Source organism: Ceratocystis lukuohia, assembly GCF_044167205.1.
Source record: "Ceratocystis lukuohia strain C4212 chromosome Unknown Supercontig1_pilon, whole genome shotgun sequence".
NCBI lineage: Eukaryota > Fungi > Ascomycota > Sordariomycetes > Microascales > Ceratocystidaceae > Ceratocystis > Ceratocystis lukuohia.
The window spans coordinates 4,770,604-4,793,120 of record NW_027263520.1 but is presented as its reverse complement, the minus strand read 5'-3'; the positions used below and the strand labels follow the sequence as shown (position 1 = coordinate 4,793,120).

The following is a 22,517-nucleotide window of genomic DNA, read 5'->3' as shown; positions in this document are numbered from 1 at the left end:
GCCACCAACTCTATACTACTGCTTGTAGTATACCACAAACGCGCAGCAACGATGGTTAATTCTCCAGTCGGAATGCGCAAGAGGAGAAAGAACCAAGACAAACATAAGAGAGCGAATGAAAAGGCAGTGAGTGGCATAGACCAACCCAAGCAGCAATGTCGTATCATATTCTCTACCCTCTTCTGGCCTGCGTACTTTTTCGCACAGCAACAATAGCATTCCAGCTGGTGGCTTTCACATCACCAAACATGGACTTTTGGGGTCTTGTTTCACGATGTGCCGGGGCGCTTATTCTGTGTACAAGAGAAGAGCAGTGCGTGCTAGACTGTAGATGCTGCTAGTGCCCGCTCGCAGGGAGAGCTTAGCCTAGAGGCACTGAATATATTGTGTCGTGTCTGAGCCAGAGGCTGGGGTGATATCGATTATGAGAACAAACAATCATCGATCGGCTTCTTGCTCGTATCTATTGACGCAGCTATATTTCTGTGCATAAAATATAGCGAATAGCAGGTGCTACGTACATACGGCTAGGGTCTTGCTGTGGAGAGTGGGTCCTAATACCAAATAATACGCAGCCTGGCTTGTTACGCGTCGGAGTCGAAGCAGCCGGGCGAGCAACCCTAATTAGGGAACAAAGTAAACAAAAAGACTGCCGCGTTTCAAGAAAACATAAACAAAGGCAGGCGAAAGCGTGGAATAGGCGATGCAAAACAACAGCGAAAACAACAATGCTGTGTTGTTATGCACATGCATGCATGTTTTTGAGTTGTGTTTGGCATTATGCACAGCCCAATACAACCCCGAAAAAGAGAGAGGAAGAGACGAGGACTAAGCACAAGCAAGAGCACTGGGAAAATGGATGAACAAAGTAGAACGTGCAATGGTTGGCTGCATAGCAGCACGCACAGGGCGGACAGGCCTCTGTTTTGGCTTACAGCGGGCTGGATGATGGGGATCGTGAAGTGGGTGGTGCTGTCTGGCGATGGCCGGCTTTTCCTTCTGGGAAACAGCTGTGCTTGCGTATTCGTGATGTGCATGTGTATCTGTTCCGCCTACGTACATGTACTCTGGCGACTTGTTACTCGTCACCTGCTGCTGGCTGGCCTGCTACTCTTGGATGGCGACCTGCTACTTTGCTGGATGACAACGTGTCTCTTCTTGCGCGCCTTCCGTCTGTGGCCAATGGGCCATCCGGGTTTTGTCGACTGCCTTCTTCCGCCTTCCATCTGCCCACGCGCCTTCTTATTTTTCTCCTCTTGGGAGCTGCCCTCTTGCTTGCCCCGTGACTTTTGGCTTGTGACTTTGTCTCGTCTTGTCTTGTGCCCTGTGACTTTTTGTTCTATTCTCTATGTGGTTGCGTGGAACCAGCGCTGCCTCGTCTTGCATGTACATTTATCCTCTCCCTCAGCCCAGTAGCCACGAAGCCTCGTCTCTATGCTCGCCAGCAAACCCACACATACAACGCTCAAGTATCCGAATTTTTTTGATCATTTTTCATTCTTGTTGTCACTGTATCTCCTGTCTTCTTGTCTGGGCTTTTGAGTGTCTTGATTTTTTAGGCAATCAGTAGCTCTTTTTGCCTTTTGCTTTCCCTGGGAACGTCGCGTCTTGTGGTGTTGGCACACGATTTGCCACGACAGCGTGTTGTCTCCAGCCGTCAGCCTAGTTGAGCCACAGCTACGGATTGCATTGGAATTGGAATTGGACTTTGTTTTTTTTTTTCTTCCTCGTCTTGTGCTGTATTTGGACCCCTTTCGATTCTTGTTTTTTCTTCATCGCCCTGCTGTCAGAATTGGATCCTGATCCGGACAACCAACGAGTAGCGAGACAGCAAGACGACAGGCACAGCATAGTATACAGGACCTACGAAGCAGATCGGCTCCTGCACCCACGAGCCAAGCAGCAATAAGAACTGATACACCATGCGCCTTCTCTTTGGCCTCACATTCGCTGCTGTTCTCTAGAGACTCCTCCCAATATCAAAAATCCATACGCAGCCCAGCAAACGAAAAGCCGGGGTTGTGCCTCAACTTCACCTTTTGTGCTGGGGTCCTGGTCCTGCTGGTGAGTAACATGCTTGCGTCCTCGCATCTTGTTTTCTCTCTTTTCTCTCTCCCCTTCTCTCTCTCTCCTTCATTCTCCCTTGGACTTGTGCCCTGTGCTGTGACCATCGAAACCAAAAAATCTACCCAACTTCAAATCATCTCCACTCTTCTCTGCTTCTCTTCCCTTGGCGTCCATCTTCCCTCCTCCCAACTACACTCACTCGCTTTTCCTCTCCCTTTTTTCGACCCTCAAGAGCCCATTTCTATCTAGTCTTCGTCTGTCGTTTGCGTTCCTCTCACTCCAGAGCTACTCTCTATCACCCCCCTCTCTCTCTCTCTCTTATTTTTTTTCTCCTTAATTCGCCTTCCGCACTTTTTCGCTTTTCTCACAAGCTCGTTTTTACCAACCATCGTTTGCGTCTTAGCTTTTTTTTTTTTTAGGCTTCTCTTCATCCCAATTTCTTCTTAACTATCGTCGACCCCTTGCATTTCATCACCATACGATATATTTTTTTCTACACTTCGCTCGCGATCAGGTGTATCTTTTTTTTTTTTTGTTTTTGTTGACTTCTTATTTCTCATTATCGCTGGCCGTACATCATTTGTTCTTCCCCCCTGCGGGATTTCACTGCATCTACAAACATTTTTGGTTGATCACGCTTTGATATTCGTCCTCTTTTTTTTTCTTCTCCGTCCCTCTATTTTCTTTATCGCCACTAAAACTATCCATCATCATGTCCTTCACCAACGGTGGAGGGACTTTGACCCTTCCCTCTCCTACACATCCTGCCCATGTTGACATGTCATCCGCTGTTCGCAGTTTAAGACGCTCACTCTCTCGGTCGCCATCTAAGTTCAATTCGCCCAGTTCCCAAGCAACCATCGACGGTTCCGGAAATTCTGTTTCTGCTAGTCCTCAGTCACCCTGCCGACGCTATACTCCAGCATTGTCAACCCCCGAAACGCCATCTCTCGATTCTGCTCCTGCAGCTGACCCTTCCACCACGACTCGATTTAACCCTCACTCTTCAACGACACCCACCGACTCTCCCACTCGTAAAATTAACAGATCTCCTACGCGTCTGTTCCCCCTCTCCAGCTCTGTCAACTTCCAGCCTGACGCTTTCGACTCAACGCCCCTTCGAAATAGCTTAAAAATTTCGCTTCGATCAACCCGCTCAAACAGAGGTCTCAAGGCATCTCCATCTCGGGTTATTTCCAAGCCGCGTGGCTCTCCAAAGTCGGCGTTCCCCCCCCGTCGTGCCCTGGGCTTGAGCGAGTCAAGCCAGTCTGGCAATCTAGTTCTTCCCACCTTCGCCGGCTTCGACGCTTCGGGCCAGGAAAACGCCCCTGCAACAGCACCTGGAAGCCCGCTGAACGCTACGCACAACGCTGATAAAATCACCCGCCACAGTCTGCATCTCGACGTCACTGGGAACTCCTCAAATTTGCTAAAAACTCTTAATCCTGGCGTTGACCTTATTCCAGGGCTGTCCATTGGCCAGAAAAGAAGCGACCAAATGGATATTGACTCGGGCAATGCTGGCAGCCCCGTCGCCAAGCGGCGTAGTCTTCATGGCATTGCCACCAGTAGCCCCATAAACAGCATTACCGCAACCGATAACGTCTTTGGCGGCTCAAGCACACCCACAAAAACTAGCAGCTTTGACATCCATGAAGAGGCGGGAAAGGCAAATTACGAACTTAGTTCTTTGGCTATGCCTCCTCCCCGCGAACCTATCACTTCATCACCTAATCCAACTGCACGTCAGCGTAGCTCTCTTCGTAGAACGACGCTGCGCGAGCGGACATCATGGGGCCGTCGAGCAGGTGCTCAACAGCTTTCTCAGATGGGTGGCGAGTTCGCTACCCCCATTTCGAGAACGCGGCCGCGACTATCTATGGACCAGTTTGTCCCACCACAAGACTCGCACTTTTCGCCAAACGTAATGCTGCCGCCGTCCACAATTGTCGATCGACCACAGAGACATCCGCTTTCCCGGTCTTTGAAGCCGTCAGAATCTGGTGGTCATCTTCTGGACGGATCTCCAACTACCTTTCCAGAACCATTTGTGCCCCCAAAAGCCAAAATTCCTGGCCTCAGCTTCAGCAAGTCAGTTCCATACGGCCTGCCTAATCCAATGGCCCCCCCGCCAAATCCAATTTCCATGACTCCTGGAAGTCAGAGCCAGAGCCGCCAGACTCCAATCATGGCCACGCCTAACCAAAACCCTCTGCGAGCAAAACCGAGGTCCTTCATGTCGACTAGCCTGATCTCTAAAGTCAATAGAAACCCTGAAGATGACCGTAAAATCGTTGTTCCCGATACCCCATGCAAGAAACAGAACCACGGATTCGCGACGTACCCACCGCCCCCAGGCAGTGCGCTCAAGAAGAGCGGCCGTCTCAGCTTCAGTACTGAGCCGGGCACCCCATTGTCGACCGATTCGCTTTTCGGCGAGTCTGCTAGCATCAACTTTGGGACCCCAAATCCCCGCGGTCTAGGGCTATTTCAACGCCTTTCCCGTCACTCCCGCCGAGGGAGTGTGTTGGATAGAGATATTGAGGACAAACAATCATCGACCCCCTACAAGACTGGAGCCAGCACGCCTGAAAGCGACGTTGCGGGCCTTGATATTGAACTTCCTCCCACACCTTCCCGCCAACCCACGTCTCCTCCCATGAACCCAAGTCCACAGGATAGCCCCAGTGCGAACAGATATAGCAATCCTTTCTCTGCAACGCGCAGATTCACACGTCAGGTTTCCAGCGAAGTTTCTGGTGACGTTGTTGGAAGCCCGCTTACCAGGCGCAAGAACAGATTGACTGCTCTTAAACTTTCAAGCCCATCGGCGGGCTTTCTGGACGTCCCTCGTACCCCACGCGAATCCAGCCTGGGACCAGATGGCGGTCGTCTGTCGCTCTCTAGATCTTCTGCCAACTTGAATGGTGAGACGCCGGCGACTCCTACTACTGGTATGCGTAGTCAGCGTGTTGTGACGCCAGTGAATCCTGGTCAGCGTCTCAACCGCATGGAGCTTGACGATGATCTGGCTAAGCGTTTTGGCCGTGTAGACCCCATCGGTACGGGCGAGTTCTCTACCGTGTATCGCGTGGCATATCCCAAGGAGGCGAGCACAACACCCGTCGGCACACCCGATTTTAGGTCATCTCTCTTTCGCTCTACTCCCCGACCTCCTCCTCCAGGCTCTGCTTTTGCTGTAAAAAAGACGCGCCACCCTTACCACGGTACGCGTGACCGTGAGATTAAACTGCGCGAGGCTCGCATCCTCGCTCAGCTGACGCATACATCGCATATTGTGCGCTATATCGACAGCTGGGAAGTGGAGGGCCATCTCTACATTCAATCGGAGTACTGCGATAATGGGACATTGGACAAGTTCCTGGCATCTATTGGACGACAGGGCCGTCTTGATGATTTCCGTATCTGGAAGGTTTTACATGACCTGACTCTGGTAAGTTGATTGATTGATTCTGACGTTACTTTGATTTGAACTTGGTGCTAACATAAGTAATTAGGGCTTGCAAGAAATCCACACTGCTGGATTCATCCATCTTGACTTGAAGCCAGCCAACATCTTTATTACACATGATGGTGTGATCAAGATTGGAGACTTTGGTCTCGCTGCGGCATGGCCTGTAGAAAAGTCAATCAACTCAGAAGGCGATCGCGAGTACATTGGCCCTGAGATTTTGGAAGGAAAGTTTGACAAGCCTGCGGATGTCTTTTCCCTCGGTATTATCATGATCGAGATGGCATGCAACGTGGTGCTCCCTGAAAACGGTCCTACCTGGGTGGCACTGCGTTCAGGCGATCTTTCAGACGTCCCCAGCCTGACTTTTGGGTCTGTTAATGACCTTTCCCAGACGTCTTCCGCTGCTGATCTCAACAGTTTGGACCCTTCTCCTTCTCGGCATTCCGTGACGAGCAGCGATGGAGAGCCTATTGCTACTGGACTACCTGACTTTGGTACTACAGTCTTTCCTGCTCTTGAGGAGCCGCCGAGCTTCATGGCTAACGAGGAGGATGTTTTCTCTCTGGACTATCTTGTCACGGCTATGATCAACCCCAACCCCGCCAGCAGGCCAACCGTGGAGCAGATCCTTAGTTGGGAGGCTATGCGATGGGTGGTAGCGCGTAGAAGAATGCCAGCGACTATCTACGAGGGCCGATGGGGCCCTTCCTTAGATACTCCGGCTAAGCTGTGCCAGGCCGAGGACACGGAGATGATGGACGTTTAGCTTGTCAAGCGAGCTAGCGGCCTTTGTTAGGACGACAGAGTGGTCTATTTATTCTTTCTCTTTTCTCGGTTATTCTATGGGCATTTGGTGGGATTGATACAGCCAACCACCATTGCATTCATTCACGGTTCTTATTTTTTTCTTATTCTTTTCCGCATACAAAACGGTTCACAGTACCAGACGGGAATTGGAAGATTATCTGGCCTGGTTTTGTTTCTATTATTTCTTTTTCTTTGTTAAGCCTGCGTTTCATTGTATTTCCAGGCTTCGGATTTTTGGAGGTTGTTTTTGTTCTTGTGTTCTTTTTTGTTTTGAACAGTCAACGCATGTGATTATTTTTGATTCCTGTTTTCACTGGGATTCTTTTCTTTTTACAATTGCTCGCCTGTTTTCTCTCTTTTTTTTTGGTTTATTTGATGCGTAAAGGCGTTTCTGGGTCTCTTTTGTTGCCTTGTTCGGCTTGTTTTCTCACCTCCTTTTTTTTTTTTTTCTGTCCTTGAGAAGAAATTCATGTTATTTTTTCCTTGTTTCGGTTATTTACCGAGATTTTTCTTCCTGCTTTCCTGTCCTCTCTTTTTTTTCTCATTGTGTGTCTGTGATTTCCAGTAGACAGCTAGCCAGCAAGGAAGCCGGGCTTTGGAAGGTTGATACAATAGGAGGCTATTATAAATAAAGCACAAGCGTGAAAGTTCCATGACGACATTGACATCGAATTGTAGATGGTCTCCGAGGATATTTTTTAGGTTCTTTTTATAAATGGCAAGAAGACATGATATTTTATGCCTGGAAGAAGATATAGTGTGGACCAAGCAGACTAGCACTAAATATAACAGGCTAAGACCAAGAGGCATATACATTCAAAAGCGAGGGATGGCTAAGACCAGAGACAAGCAAGAAACAAGAAAAAAAAACACGATGGGCAGACGAAGGAAGAAGAAGAAGAAGAAGACGGGGAGACAAGAGGAACGCCGTGATAAAAATAAACAAAAATCGAGAAAATTTAGCGTAAAACAACAGCAAACAGCCCAATAAAAATAGCCAACGTGTGTAATTCAAGGAAAGAGGACGAGAACCGAAGTGAAGAAAGCTCAAGGCAAGTTAACTGTTGAGAAGAGTCGAAGAAGAAATCAGCGAAGAATAGGAGATAAAAGTGAAAAAAAAAAGAAAAACATAATGGTATAGATAGCAAAGCTGCGCTTTTTGTTCTCTATAAACACTAGCGCTGCATTCATGCATGCTTTGTCGCATGTCTAGCAATCAAGCAAGCAAGATGAGGCAAGACTGAGGCTTTACGAAGTAAAGTGTAGATAGATATACTCACATTCAACGTGTTATATACAAATGGGCATATGTGAGAAGAAGAAGATCGGCGCATACTATAGTTTCTCATGCAGTGCCGCTGGTAAAAAAAATCGAGTGTAAAGCTTCGTCCCTGTGGGAGGGCAGGGCTTAGATATACGAAGGGAGAAGCGCTGGCTATTGGTGGCGGTGGAAGGGTAGGATATAGGCCGAGTCTGAAGGCAGACTGGGCTACTAGCCATGTTATTTCAGATATACCCGGACTTCAGGTGCGCTCACTGCGGCCATTTTTGTAGGCCATGCTGCGCACCGGCCCACCACCTAAACACTCATGTCCACATCCAGAGCCGTATTCATGCCCCCTGGATCGCCCCGCTGCTTGGTAAGCGCACCTATGTCTGCATCTCTTAGCAGCCATGTGCATGAAGCGCATCGCTTCGGTAGTTCAAGAGATCATTAGACGAAGTCAATGGGCGGCATGTGTGTGCAGGGCGCTGGTCGAAGGGTGTAGATTTGTATTTGGGGCTGAGTTTGGGAGGCGGGGAAATAGAGGAGGCTGATTTGAGGGGTGGGCTGGACGCTGATCTGAACGTAGCCGTAGACGGGACCGTAGCTGTAGTCAGTATCTGGACATCAGAAGGCAGCACAAGATAGGCCGGTGATGGCAGCTCTGATACTGGCGTGCTGGGCATGTCAAGGCCAAGGCCGAAAAGTCCGTATGGGCATGGGCCGGTGGGGGCAAGGGGCACGGATGAAAAGGAGAGGATGCTTGGTCGTGGGCGCGCGGCCTCTACAGCGGACCAGAAAGACAAGCATCCAATAAAGAGTCAACTTCCTCGAAGCAATCTGCACCCTCCCACGTGATATCTACGTCAATGTCCATGGGATCGTGCGGGGGCGGCAGCGAGGGTTTTGGTTGCGATTGTGACTGTGAATGGAGGACTGTTGCCTGCGAGCCGAACGATGTGGAGAAGGAATGGCCTCCTATATACGCTTCTGCTTCGTCGGGGCTTTCACTGGCTTTCAAAGTCTCTGAAACCGAGGGCAAGAGACTGTACTCGTTGTAGTTGGCCAGCTCGCCGTCGCGGTAGCCGTTGGTGATGGAGGTTGACACAGCTGGGAAGTTTGCTAGACCAGTGTCGCCCAGGTCAAGTGACAGTCGCAGATCAACCATGCTTAGTGGCTCGCGATCACTGGCTGCTCGTGCCTCAATGGGGAGAAGGCCGCTCTTGTCGCGAAACAACTCGCCACGTAGTGCTGCTTCCTCTTCACGATGTAGCTTGCGCTTGTAGCTGCGCGTTTGGATCCAGCCAGTGCCCATGCCAAAGCCGGTACTACTGCCTTCACCAGGCCCATTGCTGCGTGTGCGCGATAAGACAGTTGCTATTATGGACTTGATAAAAGTATCAGTTGCGTTGACCATGAGATTGACTGAGTCTGGGGTGTGCCCTGATTGTAAGCCGGCCTGGTAACATATGGGCAGCATGCGGCTTTCGATCGTGGAAGCGTCAGGGAATTCGCCTGACTCGACAGCGAGAGGGGCGGCGAATCGTTTTCGTGCTTCATTACTGAAGTCTGAGCGAAGAAAGGGGACAGATGTTAGTGAGGCTCAAAGCAGGACAGGTAGGTTGCAAATATAGCCGGACAGTCAAAACGTACTCATCTCCATTCCTACGCCGCTGGTGGTAGTTGCAGTATCTGCATTGCGCATTGGCTTGCGGTGGGCTTCGGCAAAGGCATTGGCGATGCTCTCAAATGGATCGTATGGTGTCTAAGGAAGCGAAGCAAGAAAGGTTAGCATATAGGGTACCAAGATGGATCCATGAGGGGTAATGGTGGGCAAACCTCAATGTGGGAAAGCTGCTTAATACGCCTTCGGTCGCGATTAGGTAGATTCATGACCTCGCCCTTCAGCCACTTCTCAGCAGCATCACTAGACGAGGGCTTCGAGGGCGCGGCTACTATGGGCTTATCGTTTGCGCTGACCCACGGCGCAAGACCGGGTTCGGGCATTTCTCGAGTGACATTGCCGTATATTGCAACAATAAGACGATTGTGAAGGTGTTCTCTTTCGCCGTTGGGCGAGACTAGTATAGGATTAAGAATAGAGTTTAATTCGCCGACGCTCATGTGCCCTATCTAGCGGTTAGATTGGGAGCAGCCTCACGGGATACGTAGGACGGAGGATAGCCGGCCATTTGCATGTGCACTTGCACTAGGCAACTGGCAGCAATAATGGCCGTGGTGACCGCTAGCCGGCAAAAGACCGCGTAGGCTTCAGTGGCTTTTTACCTATTAAGAATTTGCTAATGGCGTCCTTGTAAGCCTTCCATTGCGCGGCGGAGATGGCGTTACGAAGCGCTACATAGAGAGGCTCAAGATCAATGCGCGGTGGTACCAGAGGATTCGTCTTGGTCTTGTGCGCAGCTTGACCCAGGGGTAGAGACTTTGAGCCTAGAATTGGAGTTGTCGAGCCGCCGGCGGGACGGCTTAGAGCCGCAGGATCGATATCGGGCATTTTATTTTTTTTGAGTGGTGAGGGGGGTATTCGGAGGGGAGGAGACGGAGGAAGACGGGGGACGAGGAATTGAGGCGAGTAGTGGACCAGTTGAAAAAGGATATAGCGTAGGAGGGTATTATGAAGACAGATTCGCAGGACGGCCTAGGAAGGAAAAAGCAGCAGCAGAAGAGCAAAGCAAAACAAGGGCTGTCGTTGAAGCTACAGGCGAAGCCCGTCAAGCTAATCTAAGCCTAGATACAGGCGCAATCGTCGCAAGGCTGAGGGCCAATTCCACAAGGCTGACAAAATCGATGCACTACTGGGGCCAAGTGGATGCAGAACGGAAAGGCGTGGATGCCGGGGCGGGAAGGGGCGTGCGAACAAAGCAAGCGCGACGGGAAACTGAGCGAGTTGGCGATGAATTTGCAAAGAGAGACGTGCGAATTGTGTGGCTGACAGTGGCAGCCCATGAATGTATTGCAGCGGCGCGCAAAAAATGAAAGAGAGAATTAAAGAGTGAAAGTAGAGCAGAGGAAAAAAAAAGGGCAGAAGAAGTCGGACAGTTGTTGTAAGGTGTGCAGCTTGGATTAACTTGCTCTGAGAGAAGCCATGCGGAAAATAGGATTTCTTTGATGATGTCGTTCAAGCTTGTTCGTAGTGTGCCCGGATATGGGTGAGCCAGTTGGTAGCTAGTACAACTAGTTGAGCTGAAAATCAAGTGGTGGTCCAGGTACAGACTACATTGGCGGGTGCCAGGGTAGCGTTCTTAATTGGGATAGGTTTGGGACGTTTCCCCCAAATTTTGTTGCTTTACTGTGACAGCCTTGCGCTCCCAGCCTTGCATGTGCACAAGAGTGCGTACCAAATTTGCAGATACCGGGTACCGATTTTGCTGATTGCTTTTTAACAACAAGCGCGTCACAAAGAGCTTCATCACGACGACTGTGAAGAGCTTGTCCAAAGCGAGCAGTCCGACTTAGTTTCCATATTTCTCTTTTGACAGCATGGCTGACAACAAGATTGAGTCGCGTATCACTAACGCCATTGACCGCCTTGTATCGCATCTCATTCCCAATGACCCTGATGAAGACGAGTCGATAGCACAGCAGCGTCACGACCACTGCTTCAATGTGACCAAGACGATTCTTTCTAGGTACGTCAGCATTCGGTCTATCTCACCCGGGACTTGGAGGCCAAGGGTCTGAAACCCAGAACCCAAAGCCCAGAGCTTGTCATTCAACTAACACGCTTGCTATAGCCCTGCCGCTTCGGCACCCCTTGGTGACGTCAACCATGCCTCTGATATGATCAAGCGCAAGCTGATACAAACAAATCCTAGCCAGGCTCTCCGCTTCTCTAATCTCTACACCCGCCTACTATCCCTCCCGGTGCTCAACCAGAAATGGGCCATTCTCTATCTCCTCTACCAGCTCTCCGACTCACCTGACCCCAACGAGCCCGTACCAATAACGCCACGGCCGCCCCCGCTTAACCCTCGAGATGTCTCACGTCGGCAGGAAAAAGACCGGTCTCCCAATGCCTCACCGCTGATGAGAACGGACGAAGAGGCACAAGCACAGGCGCAGGCGGCCTATGTTGCCGCGAAGGAGGCACAGTTAGCCCAGGCCCAGGCTCATGTTGCAAAGAAGCAGACCCAGAAGGAGGTGGCTAAAAAGGCGGCTGAGGCGCAAAGAACGCCAGTCGAGCCAGAGCCGCCGCGGCGTGATGTAGCGCTTAAGTCGCTCCTACTAGCAGACAACTACTCAGAAATTACCCCCAGCGAAGTTACCATACTCCGCGACATGCCTTTCACACTGCAGGGCGTGCCGTCAGAAACACTGCCTATCACACAAGACAATGTGCTAAAGATCCCGCCCACACTGCCGCCGCCGTTAGTCTCCTTATTAAATACCCTGGCAGAACCATCTCTTCTCTATCGCAAGCTAGACACCTTTGTCAACACGCCAGCGCCGGGTCTTCTGCAGCAGAGTATAAGGGCAGCAATTTCAACAGAGCTACGATCGTATCTTAGCCTCATCGCAACACTAGAGGGACAGATCCGCAGGGCCTTATCGTCGTTGGACGAAACGGCGCCACGAGGCGGCATAGGCAAAGCCGGCGTCACACTCAAGCGGTGTGTGATATGGACACGCGAGGCAACTATGGGCCTGCGGCTGCTTAGTGTCATTGCCGAGGAGTCGACTACCAAACACGGCGGGGAGCTGATCACGTTGATCCACAACTTCTCTTCAGCTCATGGAGACCCTACAGTGGCCGCATTTGCCGAGCGGCTATTAGTCAACTTCACAAAGCCCTTTTATGACATTTTGCGGCACTGGATCTATGACGGAGAGCTATCAGATCCATACCTTGAGTTTTTTGTCAAAGAGCAGACACAGAAACCGGCAGCCGTGGACCGTAACAAATCGGGAGGCACTAGCATCTGGGAGACTAAGTACGAGATGGTTGAGGCCATGATCCCTAGTATAATTACACGGCCATTTGCCGAGAAGATGTTCTTGATCGGCAAATCGCTTAACTTTATCCGCCACAGTTGTGGCGACTCGCAATGGGTTGAAGCTTACTCCAAGGCAGCCTCTCGCGAGCTTCGCTATGGTGAGACGGCCAAGCTGGAGGCTTGGATTGACGAGGCTTATAAGACCACCATGAAGCAGCTGATTGACCTAATGGACCACAAGTTCAAAATCTTTATGCACCTGCAGGCACTAAAGGATTACATGCTGCTTGGCCAAGGCGATTTTACTGCATTGCTTATGGAGTCTCTAGCGCCTAATTTGGATAGGCCTGCCAATATCCTGTATCGCCACACTGTCACTGCCCAGCTAGACCATGCTATAAAAGGATCTAATGCGCAGTATGACAACCCCGAGGTCCTGAGACGACTAGATGCCCATATGCTGCAGCGCTTTCACGGTGATATTGGCTGGGACTGCTTTACGCTAGACTACAAGATTGATGCCCCGGTTGATGTGGTAGTGACGGAGTGGGGGTTGCGACAGTACCTCAAGGTGTTTAACCTATTGTGGCGGATTAAGCGTGTTGAGTTTGCATTGGCCACAACGTGGCGTAAGTGCATGACAGGCGCACGCGGTGTACTGCAAAGCTCAGATTCTATTGTCAACCAGACTTGGAAGTCGACACAGGGTATCCTAGCCGAGATGATCCACTTTGTTGGGCAACTACAGTACTACTTTCTATTTGAGGTTATCGAGTCGTCGTGGGATGAGCTACAGCGTAAGATCCACCGCGACGGTGCCACCCTTGACGACCTGATTAATGCACACACTCAGTACCTCAATGATATCACACACAAGGGTCTACTGGGAGCCAACCGCAACAAGCACGCCGGCGAGGCAGCAGCAGCGGCAGGAGCATCTGACGGCGGTGATCGAACGACATACACAGCACAGCTTAACGACATTCTCAAAGGCATGTTGACGTTCCGTGACTCGGTTGACGGGCTGTATAGCTGGAGTGTGTCAAACTTCTCCCGGCACCAGGAACTGGGCATGCATGGCGACGATGAGGCAGCTGATGCAGCCGGCCTGGCGGGCCCTGCCTCAGAGTTCCCCGTGCTGCAGGAGCGGCTCCGCCATCTGGGACTGTACTTCAAAAGCAGACTGCAAATCCTCCTTGGTGATTTGGCGTACCAGCCCGACTTAGATATGCGGTTCCTGGGTGTGGCTATGAACTTCAACGACTTTTACCAGCCAGTGAAACGCCGTGTAAAGAGCGTTCAGCAGCAGCAACAGGGGACATCGGCGACATCAGGAGGGACCAAGGAGGGGGGCGGTTACGTGGGGGGAGGTAAGTGAGGGGACGGGGAAGACAGATCTGGGGTAAGCTGATGGGAAAGAAGAAGGGGGGGGGGGGGCACGAGGGACATAGCTACGAGATAACGAAGTCTACGAGAAAAGAAAACAAGTAAGCACAAACGCCAACGAACAAAAGATATAAAGGCAAAATAGCACCTGCAGATAAACGCCAGCCGGCAAGCTAGCCAACTAGTCAGCCCACCAGGTCGCAGTACTTACATAGCGCCATACACACATATACGAGCGGAGCGGGGGTGCAGAGAGATGAAATTCCGCCCCAATCCAACTGACGAACAGCTCATGCACCATGTCATCATCCCTACGTCTTGAATCTTGTCCTAGTATAGATCCGGACTCGCGTAAAACCTGCTTTGTCATTGTGTCATCCAGGCCGCCTCCCTCTGAAAAAAAAAAAAAAAAAAAAAAAAAAAAAAAAAAAAAAAAGGAAAGTCTGAAAAGAGACAAGGGGAAAAAAGAAGAAGAAAAAAGAACCAGGAACAAGGCAAAACACTACATAGCATAGCATAGCCAGCAAGAGACTTTAAATAAGTTCCTCCTTGAAGGAACAAGAAAATCAACAAGGGGGCGTGTTGGCTTCTAGCTTCGCCGGTTGCGGTGATATTGGCCCCTCTTACTTGGAGGGCTTAGCCGTATGGCTACCAGTGTGCCATGAGGGAAGGGGGAGGGGGAGGGGGGGGTTCAGGTGAGAGTTGCAATCCGGCGAAGACATGAGAGAGAAGAAGTCAAAGGAATAAGAGAGGAGAGAAGGGTAGAGACTGAGAGTGTGTGTGTGTGTGCGTGTGTGTGAGAGGGAGAGAGAGCAAGAGAGGGCGTGGCAGAGGGAGAGAGAAAGATCAGACAACGCGACGGCGTCGTTGCTAGCGAGGGGCATAGTCTGGCGTCGGCAGTCGTTTCGTTTTATTCCCGGCCATCTTGGCTTGTCCACTGTGCACACAATACGCCGCCTGACTCAGAGTCTTCTGCTGGAGACAATGCCAGACCTAAAAGATGAGCTTGACATTACCTACCTCTGCCTCTGCCTCTGCCTCTGCCCCTGCCTTACCTTTCCCCCTCCTGCTCCTGCTCCTGTTCCTGCTCTACTTGGCCCGTCTCTATCCAATATGGGCAAGCCCAGGATTGAGTGATGCTATGCTCTAAACTCGAGCGTATTATGGAGGAGGCTTAGCGAGGGGCAAGCGGACAGGGCAAAAAGCAAAAGCAAAGTGGAAGAAGATGACAGCAACGAAGGGGACTTTCTTGCATCCTCCTTCTTGCCTAAAGTTTAGCAATGCTATCCAAGATAAAATACGGCGACATATATGAAAGGGAGGGGCGTGGAAATGCGTAGTTCCGCATGCGGCGAGGACTAGACTAGCTCACGATGTCTTAGCACGCTCTTACACAATGCAAAAACAAAGGGAGAGCAAGACTTACACAGAAAGACAAAGACACACTAGCTAAAAACGCGCCGTAGATACTCATACACACAAGAAGAAAAGATGTTGAAAGGTCCATTTTATTAGATAAAAGCTACTGAATAGCTGAAGACTAAGAAGAGAAGCAAACGAAGCATCTGGGCTTCTTTACAAAACACCGGCTTCACAGTCGATAAGGCTGCAGTGCAACCTCACAGAGCCGAAAGGGATAATGATATAAACAAAGAGTGCCAGGGCAAAAGAAAAAAACAAGAGGAGAAACGTGAAAACACCCAGAAGCAGAAACTCTTCTTTCAACGCCAGCCAAAACAAAAGAACCCAGCCGTAAAGATAAAAGCGCCACCAATCATAGAGAAAAACCAGCCTCCTAAGGTAGAAGAATAACAGTAAAAAGGAATTGCAAAATAAAAGAAAAGGGAAAGAGAGAATTAAGAAATAAGACACAAAGGAAACGTTCTTTTCAACATCAACGTGATGTTACACAGGACAAGGTCTGGAACTCGGGTTAGAAAGTAAAAACATCGACAAAGCAGAAAACATAACAAAGCAAACAAAAATACTAGAACTAGAGGGCTACTCAGGAAAGGAGGCCATGGGGTCCCTAACAAGACGCCAGCGTATATGAAGCAAAAAAAAGGCCAAAAGCAAAGACTTTTCTGGATGCCAGGCTCGACTACCACAGCTCTTCTCTCAGGACCATCGGGGCTTGAGTATCGGTCGCCTCCGCAGGTGTAGACGTGCTCGAGACTTGCGATACCGTTTGAGGCTTTTCTATTTGCCCTCAGACTCGCTGTCCGGGTCCGGGGATTTGATGTGAACTTCAGCGGCGGCAGGAGGAGATTCGTCATCAGAAACCTTGATCCAACCCTCAATCTGGCCTGGATCACCCCCGGCAGCCATGACAGCACGGCGTGCAGCCTCACTAAGGCGGCGCTGACGCTCTATGGCCTCGCGTTCACGCTTAGCTTTGGTTTTGCTGCTGCCACTCGGAGCCACACCAGTCATGAGAATGTGGCCATCCTTGGGGGTGTAGTTCATGAAGCTGATGCCTCCAGTGGTGGTGTCTGAGCTACTGTTGCTACTGCTGCTTTGGCTGCTGTTGTTACTCTGGTCATGGGAATTACTGCTGTGATGGCCATTCTGAACGCTGTAGCCACTGTGGCTGCTCTGGCTGCTCTGCTGACTAAGAAGGCCGTTGTAACCATCGTGGGTGTTGATGGTGTTCTGCACGCTTTGCACATTTTGCACAGCCTGAACAGCCTGGACGTTTTGCATGTTTTGGACATTGTGGCTCATAGTGCCGGCGCCGGCAGTTGGAACGTTAGCACTAGCCAGTTGATTCATGCTGACGCTCATAGCCATTCCGGCCGATGAGCCACCAAAATCAATGCTGCCGTTGCTAGCGGAGCGGGCAAGTGTGCGGCTGACGCTGCGCTTCTTACGGATGGCGTGTGGAGGAATGCTTGCAGACCCAGATAAGGTCCGCGAATGGCCAGGCGCAGGGCCGTGTCCAGGGCCGTGTCCATGACCGTGAGCGCCAGAGCCAGAGCCAGGGGCGCCAGAGCCAGAGCCGGGGCTCTCGCTTCTGTTAGGTCTTTGCTTGCGACTGCTCATGACAGGCAAGCTATGCATATGACGCATACTGCTTGAAGGTGCCCGGGGCTGACGACGGCGCTGTTGCTGGTCGTTAGAGGTAGGGGCAGGTGCAGCAACAAGCTGAGGGGCCTGGGTCATGACGTGCTGGGTTTGGGCAGGATTAATAAAGTGGTGAGCGAGGGGACCATTTATGCTGCCAATACCATTGTTCTCGTAGGGGTTCGCTGTATGACCAGCACTGGGATCAAGCATCATGTGAGAGTTGTGTATCATGGATCCATCAGCAGCTAGCCCAGGATACTCGGTAAGCTCATTATGCGACAAGTCGTGGGGCGACACGGTCTGGGGATGGTGTGAGGGCTGCTGGAATGTGTAATGCGCAGTCGCATCGGTGAACGATGAATGCTCAGCGCCATCGGCGCTGCCCTGGCCATCCTGTGACTGCTGTTGCATCATGTTCAGGGCCCACATATTGTTATCATGAACGGCCGTAACATCATTGCCGTAGACACTCCATAGCATGGTGTTTTCAGCACCAGCAGAGGTCATGGGCCAGACGACAGTCGGATCGCGAACCGAAGATGCCATGTCAGCAACACCAGAGCCAAGGCCAGCGCCGAGTGAAGGGCCAGAAATACTCATGGTCATAGCGCGACGAGGTGTGGGCGAGGTGAGGGCTAGGGGATCAATGGAATCAGAGTCGAACATAGAGTTACTACGCGACTGGAGTGGCTGATAATCGACCATGTTTGGTGCGGGCACAGATAATCCGGTATTAATAGACGACGCTTGGGCAGAGGAGGGAGCCGACTTGTTAAAAGACGGCGGCAGGAAGGGATCGATAAAAAAATTAACGGGAGGTGTTTGCAAAGAAGTGATGCTATCGGCAGCCGTTGTAGGAAAATGAACGGAGCTGTGATGGACAAGCCGGTGCGGGTGAGATTGTAAGGAGGAACTAGTATGGGGAGATATTGATGACGATGGAGATAATGCTGCAGATAGTGATGAAGATTGCTGCAGGGAGCTAAGGCCTGAACTGACAGAGACACTTGAAGAGAGTTTGGGTCTGGGGCGAGCAGCAGACAGGGACACGGAAGAAGAGGTAGAAGCTAGAGCTGGATCGGAAGAGGAAGAAGATGAGGAAGAAGAGGAATTCTCAAGGGGGGCTGGAAAGGAGGAGGATGGAGTAGAAGTAGAAATAGACGAAGCAACTACGGCAGCAGAAGCAGTAGTTGAAAGAGGAGCAGAGGCAGAAGCAAAAGAAGCGGGTCCAGCAGCAGCAGCAGCAACAGTACTAGTACCAGTAGTGGAAGCAATAGTCGCAGAAGCAATAGCGTTAGCGGAAGACATAGCAAGCGAAGGCGGTGAGCAAACAGAAGGAGGAGAAGAAGAAGAAGAAGAAGGGCCACGATTAGGAGCAGCTGGTGCCGACTGTGCCAATGGTGAGCAACCACTGTCGACTGGTGAGGTAGCTACTGGAGCGTGTCGATTTAGCGCTAGAGAAAGCGAGCTAGGGCCAACAACAGCTTTTTTATCATTTAGTGGCGTGACGGAAATAGGCGTGTTTCCAGTAACGGGAGTAGCAACAGTAGCGGCAGCTTTGCAAGATGAACTATTAGGTGGTGGAGTGGCAGTAGCGACAGTAGTGGTAGTAGTGCTATTGGTAGCTGCAGCCGCAGCCGTGGTAGTAGAGGGAGATGCCTGCTGGAGCGTAATGGACGATGGTGTGTGTCTGTGTTTGCCACTGATGTTAGAGTTCTGATAGAGGACGGTAGGCCTAGATGAGGAACTTGCGGCCACGGGCTGGCGCTGGGGATGGAGGGGGTGTTGCTTATAATGCTGCAAATCTTCACAGGACTGCTGCGTGAGCCGCTGCTGCTGCTGCTGACGCTCCTGCTCTTGAAAAGAAGAACAAGAAGATCCTCTTAAATTCCCAAAAGACCCGGCATGTACCATCTGAGCCTGAGCTTGGGCCTGAGCCTGGGCGTGTGAGCTCAGTGAGTGGTAAGACTGGGCGTGTGCCAAAGGGGACGACGAAGCAGCGGCTGCAGAGACACCACTGCAAAACGAAAGAGAGGACGCCGGAAAAGTGGCCATCGACATTGACAAGGGCATAGCCATATCAGACATGGCCATCGAGACAGCCGAGCTCGAGGGAGACAGAGAAGAGACAACAGAAGCAGCAGCAGGATCAGCAGGACCAGCAGGGACAGCAGTAGTGGCAGAGTCATTGTCTGTGTGTTCTATTTGGGCGTGGTTAATGCCAACACTAGCACTCTGCCTGCTATTGCTGCGATTACTCATGCTGCCGTTGCTGCTGCTGTTGGTAGTGCAAGAACTTGGCTGTGAAGGAGTAGCTGCCGGATGCAGCCCAGTGCTGTTGCTCCTTCCGTCTGCAAGGGCGGCCTGGTGGGGGTGGGGTGGGGTGTGGGTGTGGGTGTGTGCAGTGGAGTGGGGCAGGGCGTGCGAGTGGGAGTGAGAAAAGCCAAAGGGATTGTGGTGAGAGTGGGGCGCCTGGCCCTGGCCCTGGCTTTCTGTCGTAGCTACCATAGATGCTGATGTTGCTGTTGCCGCTGGTGGTGCTATTGCTACTCCACCTGTCGACGATTCCATTGCAGCTGCCTCTGCCCCTCCTGCCAAAGCACTTCCACTGGCCACATTACTCGCAGTAGTACGGGAGTAGCTTCCTGATCGGCCGCTACAGTCACTACTGGCACTACTAGTGCTGCTATTGCCATGCTTGCCCTTGTTTTTCTTTCCCGCGGCTTTGCGGATAGGAGAAACTAGCGCACTCACAAATCTGCGCGAGAAATCAAGCCGGCGAGACGAAAAACTTGACATTGAGGAGGCAGTCGTGCCAGACGGTGAGCCAAGTGGGGCGTGCTTTGCAGGACTGCTGCTGCTGTGATTGGCCTGCGCCAAATCGGCACTAGCGGGCACAGAAGGACCACCCACAGGCCTAGTCATTATTACATTTACAGGCAGGGCAGTCGAGCCGCCAGCAGGCGAGGTGGCAGTAGTAGCAGTAGTAGCAGTAGTAGCAGTAGTAGCAGTAGTAGGAGCTCCCGCTGTTACGTTAGAGGATAGCCCGCCCCTAGCTGGAAGCCCAGAGATAGGCACCGCCAGCAGGTCCTGTCCAGGCATGGAGGGCGACACTCGCTGTAGGTAGGTGTTTTGCTGCTGCTGCTGCTGCTGCTGCTGCTGCTGCTGGTGTATTTGGTGTAATTGCTGCTGCTGGTCATATTGGTACTGGTATTGGCTTTGGTCTTCGTCCTGCTTAGCTTGCTGAGACAGATCACCGGAACTGGATGCCATGGCTATGCGGGGCCTATGGGGGGACTTAAGCGTGATTCGCTCAAGTTCTAGCAGATCAGAGGCTGAGACGGCAGCGCTCAGCGAGAGACCCCCCATTCCAGGCTGCTGCTGGTGCTGGTGCTGCTGATGAATGTCGAGCTCCTCCTGCTGTTGTTGTTCCTGATGCTGCTGTTGCCCATTCTGAGCTAGGTCCTGCAGGTGATCCTGCCCCTGCTCCTGCTCCCGACACCGCTGCTGGTTGGAACTCAGCATTCCTCCACCGGGGGTGGCCATCTCAATCTCAACGTCCATCTCGGACCCTGCTTCTTCTACACCTACGCCCAGCCCTAGCCCGAGGCCTAAGCCCAGATTGGGATGATTAGATGTAGGTGCCTGCAGATTACTACTTTCCAGACTATGGCTTTGGTGATTGTGGTGCATTTCAAAATTCGTTGTCGTTGCACCACCACTAGCCCCGGCACTGGCATCATTAGCCCAATCTCCAAAGCCCAGGCCCAGGCCCATGCTAACATCGACGCTATTGCCGGCCATACTACACGGCACAAAAGTCTCTGGCGGCGAGATGGACGACATGGGCACTGTGTCAAACATGTGGTCTTGCCCTTGCTGTTGCTGCTCGAGATGGTCATCTGCTAGGCCACTAATGAACATCTGGTCACCAAAATCAGTAGCCTGCGAAAAGTCGAGGTATTCTTCGAACTGCATGTTTCCTGATGACGCCCAGTCGGTGTCGGGCATAACGGCAGAAGCCATTTTAGCTACTAGGTGTCTATAGGGTGCCGGGGAGACCTAACCGATGACCAGATTGCTGGCACGTGGACAGCAGATATGGGCGATGCAAATGGTATGCGACAGCTTGAACACAAGAGTCCTTTTTTTTCTGTTCTTGGTAGATGTGTTTCTCTTGTTCCTACCAGTGCTTTGTTCTATTCTTCTTGAGCACCGAAGGCACAAAGACAGCCAACTCGATGGATGATAGTCAACGCGAGGAAGGGGACTCGAGCAGTGGGGCTCTGAAGAAGGGATCAGGAAAAGCAAGACAAAAAAGAACTCGACTTTTCCAAAGACGGACGAGGAAGGGGACAGTATGTTGAGAGAATCGGGCAATGTAGAGCAGCGGTAGAATGAATGACGAGTAACGAGCGACGGAAAGAGAAAGAAGATCGAAACGATGGCGGCAAAGAGCACTAGGGAGCTGACTGAAGAACACGCAGATTAAAACTAGAATAGATAGAAAATGAAAATTATCACAGATAACAAACGAACGACGGACTCAGAATGCAAAGGCGCGAAAGGACAGAGAAGATGAAGCCAAGACGGGATTGGACAGAACAGGAGACGAGAGAAGATATAGATGAAAGGCACAAGTGAGGTACGGGAACAGAAAAGGCGCCTTGGAGGTGTGGCCGTCTTGTGTGCCGAATATATCGTACATCGTGTTTGAGAATAGGGATAGAAACAAAGTCAACAACACGCAGTTCTCGCATTCCTGAGATCGGGTCTCTGGGCTCTTGGTTTCCATGTGTGTGGGTCCCCAGCAACGGAAATCCCGTTTGGTTGGGACTTGGGCTTGCTACGAGTATAGCTGGGTGTTGGAAGAGGCTTCCTGTACGGCTCTTGACTTGACCTCTTGACAGACTACACGTCAAGAGCAGAGGTCTTTCATGAGCAGCACTATTGTCTCTCGACCGAAAATGAAGACATCAATACAAAAACAGCCCCAAAGGCCTTGCCGTAGCCCGCTCAAAGATCCAGCTTGCCCCTACTGGTCGGATTATCGTATGTGCCCAAGCATGCATAGTATGTCTGTAGAGATATGCTGCAAATGTACATTCTCTTCTTTACCGCTCTCTTCCCCTCCCTCCAATCTCTCCCCCTCTCCCCTAATCGACCGATGCTGCTGAAAAAGAAAAGGAGAAACTGTCACAGCAACGGCGCAGTAGACTCCATTCCAGCAAGAAGACTCTGTCCTTACCAGAGAGGCTCACCCGTCTCGACGACCTCACAGCTCACCACTTGGGGCTCTAAAGGCGAGGTTTGTGGAATGCAAGAAATGTATGGCTTGGCTTGGGCGTGCTTGCTTAGCTTGGTTATCCGCCCTAGCCGGGGGGGCCTTTTGTTTCTCCATGGTTTTGCCCTCCCTTTCTTTCTTTCTGCTCTGCTCTGCTCTGCCACGCCTGGAAAGCCAGCCAGCTATTCTTTGTGTGCTGTATATTTAGTGAGGCTG

The 22,517-nt window shown here is 51.3% G+C and overlaps 4 protein-coding genes across 4 annotated transcripts; 2 read left to right on the top strand and 2 right to left on the bottom strand.

Moving 5' to 3' along the window:
* Positions 1 to 2,779: 2,779 nt before the first annotated feature.
* HOO65_011186 (Mitosis inhibitor protein kinase wee1) lies at positions 2,780 to 6,308 on the top strand (the record flags this gene model as incomplete). Its single annotated transcript, XM_071005326.1, has 2 exons — positions 2,780 to 5,521; positions 5,586 to 6,308. The coding sequence occupies 2 exons, from the start codon at positions 2,780 to 2,782 to the stop codon at positions 6,306 to 6,308; spliced, it is 3,465 nt and encodes a 1,154-aa protein (XP_070863008.1).
* A 1,755-nt stretch (positions 6,309 to 8,063) lies between these two features.
* HOO65_011185 (Transcriptional coactivator HFI1/ADA1) lies at positions 8,064 to 10,125 on the bottom strand (the record flags this gene model as incomplete). Its single annotated transcript, XM_071005572.1, has 5 exons — positions 8,064 to 8,233; positions 8,409 to 9,182; positions 9,267 to 9,378; positions 9,453 to 9,694; positions 9,900 to 10,125. The coding sequence occupies 5 exons, from the start codon at positions 10,123 to 10,125 to the stop codon at positions 8,064 to 8,066; spliced, it is 1,524 nt and encodes a 507-aa protein (XP_070863007.1).
* Positions 10,126 to 11,111: 986 nt separating this feature from the next.
* Positions 11,112 to 13,943, top strand: HOO65_011184 (Spc97/Spc98 family protein; the record flags this gene model as incomplete). Its single annotated transcript, XM_071005415.1, has 2 exons — positions 11,112 to 11,260; positions 11,366 to 13,943. The coding sequence occupies 2 exons, from the start codon at positions 11,112 to 11,114 to the stop codon at positions 13,941 to 13,943; spliced, it is 2,727 nt and encodes a 908-aa protein (XP_070863006.1).
* Positions 13,944 to 16,150: 2,207 nt separating this feature from the next.
* Positions 16,151 to 21,043, bottom strand: HOO65_011183 (Developmental regulatory protein wetA; the record flags this gene model as incomplete). Its single annotated transcript, XM_070999901.1, has 1 exon — positions 16,151 to 21,043. The coding sequence occupies one exon, from the start codon at positions 21,041 to 21,043 to the stop codon at positions 16,151 to 16,153; it is 4,893 nt and encodes a 1,630-aa protein (XP_070863005.1).
* Positions 21,044 to 22,517: the final 1,474 nt, after the last annotated feature.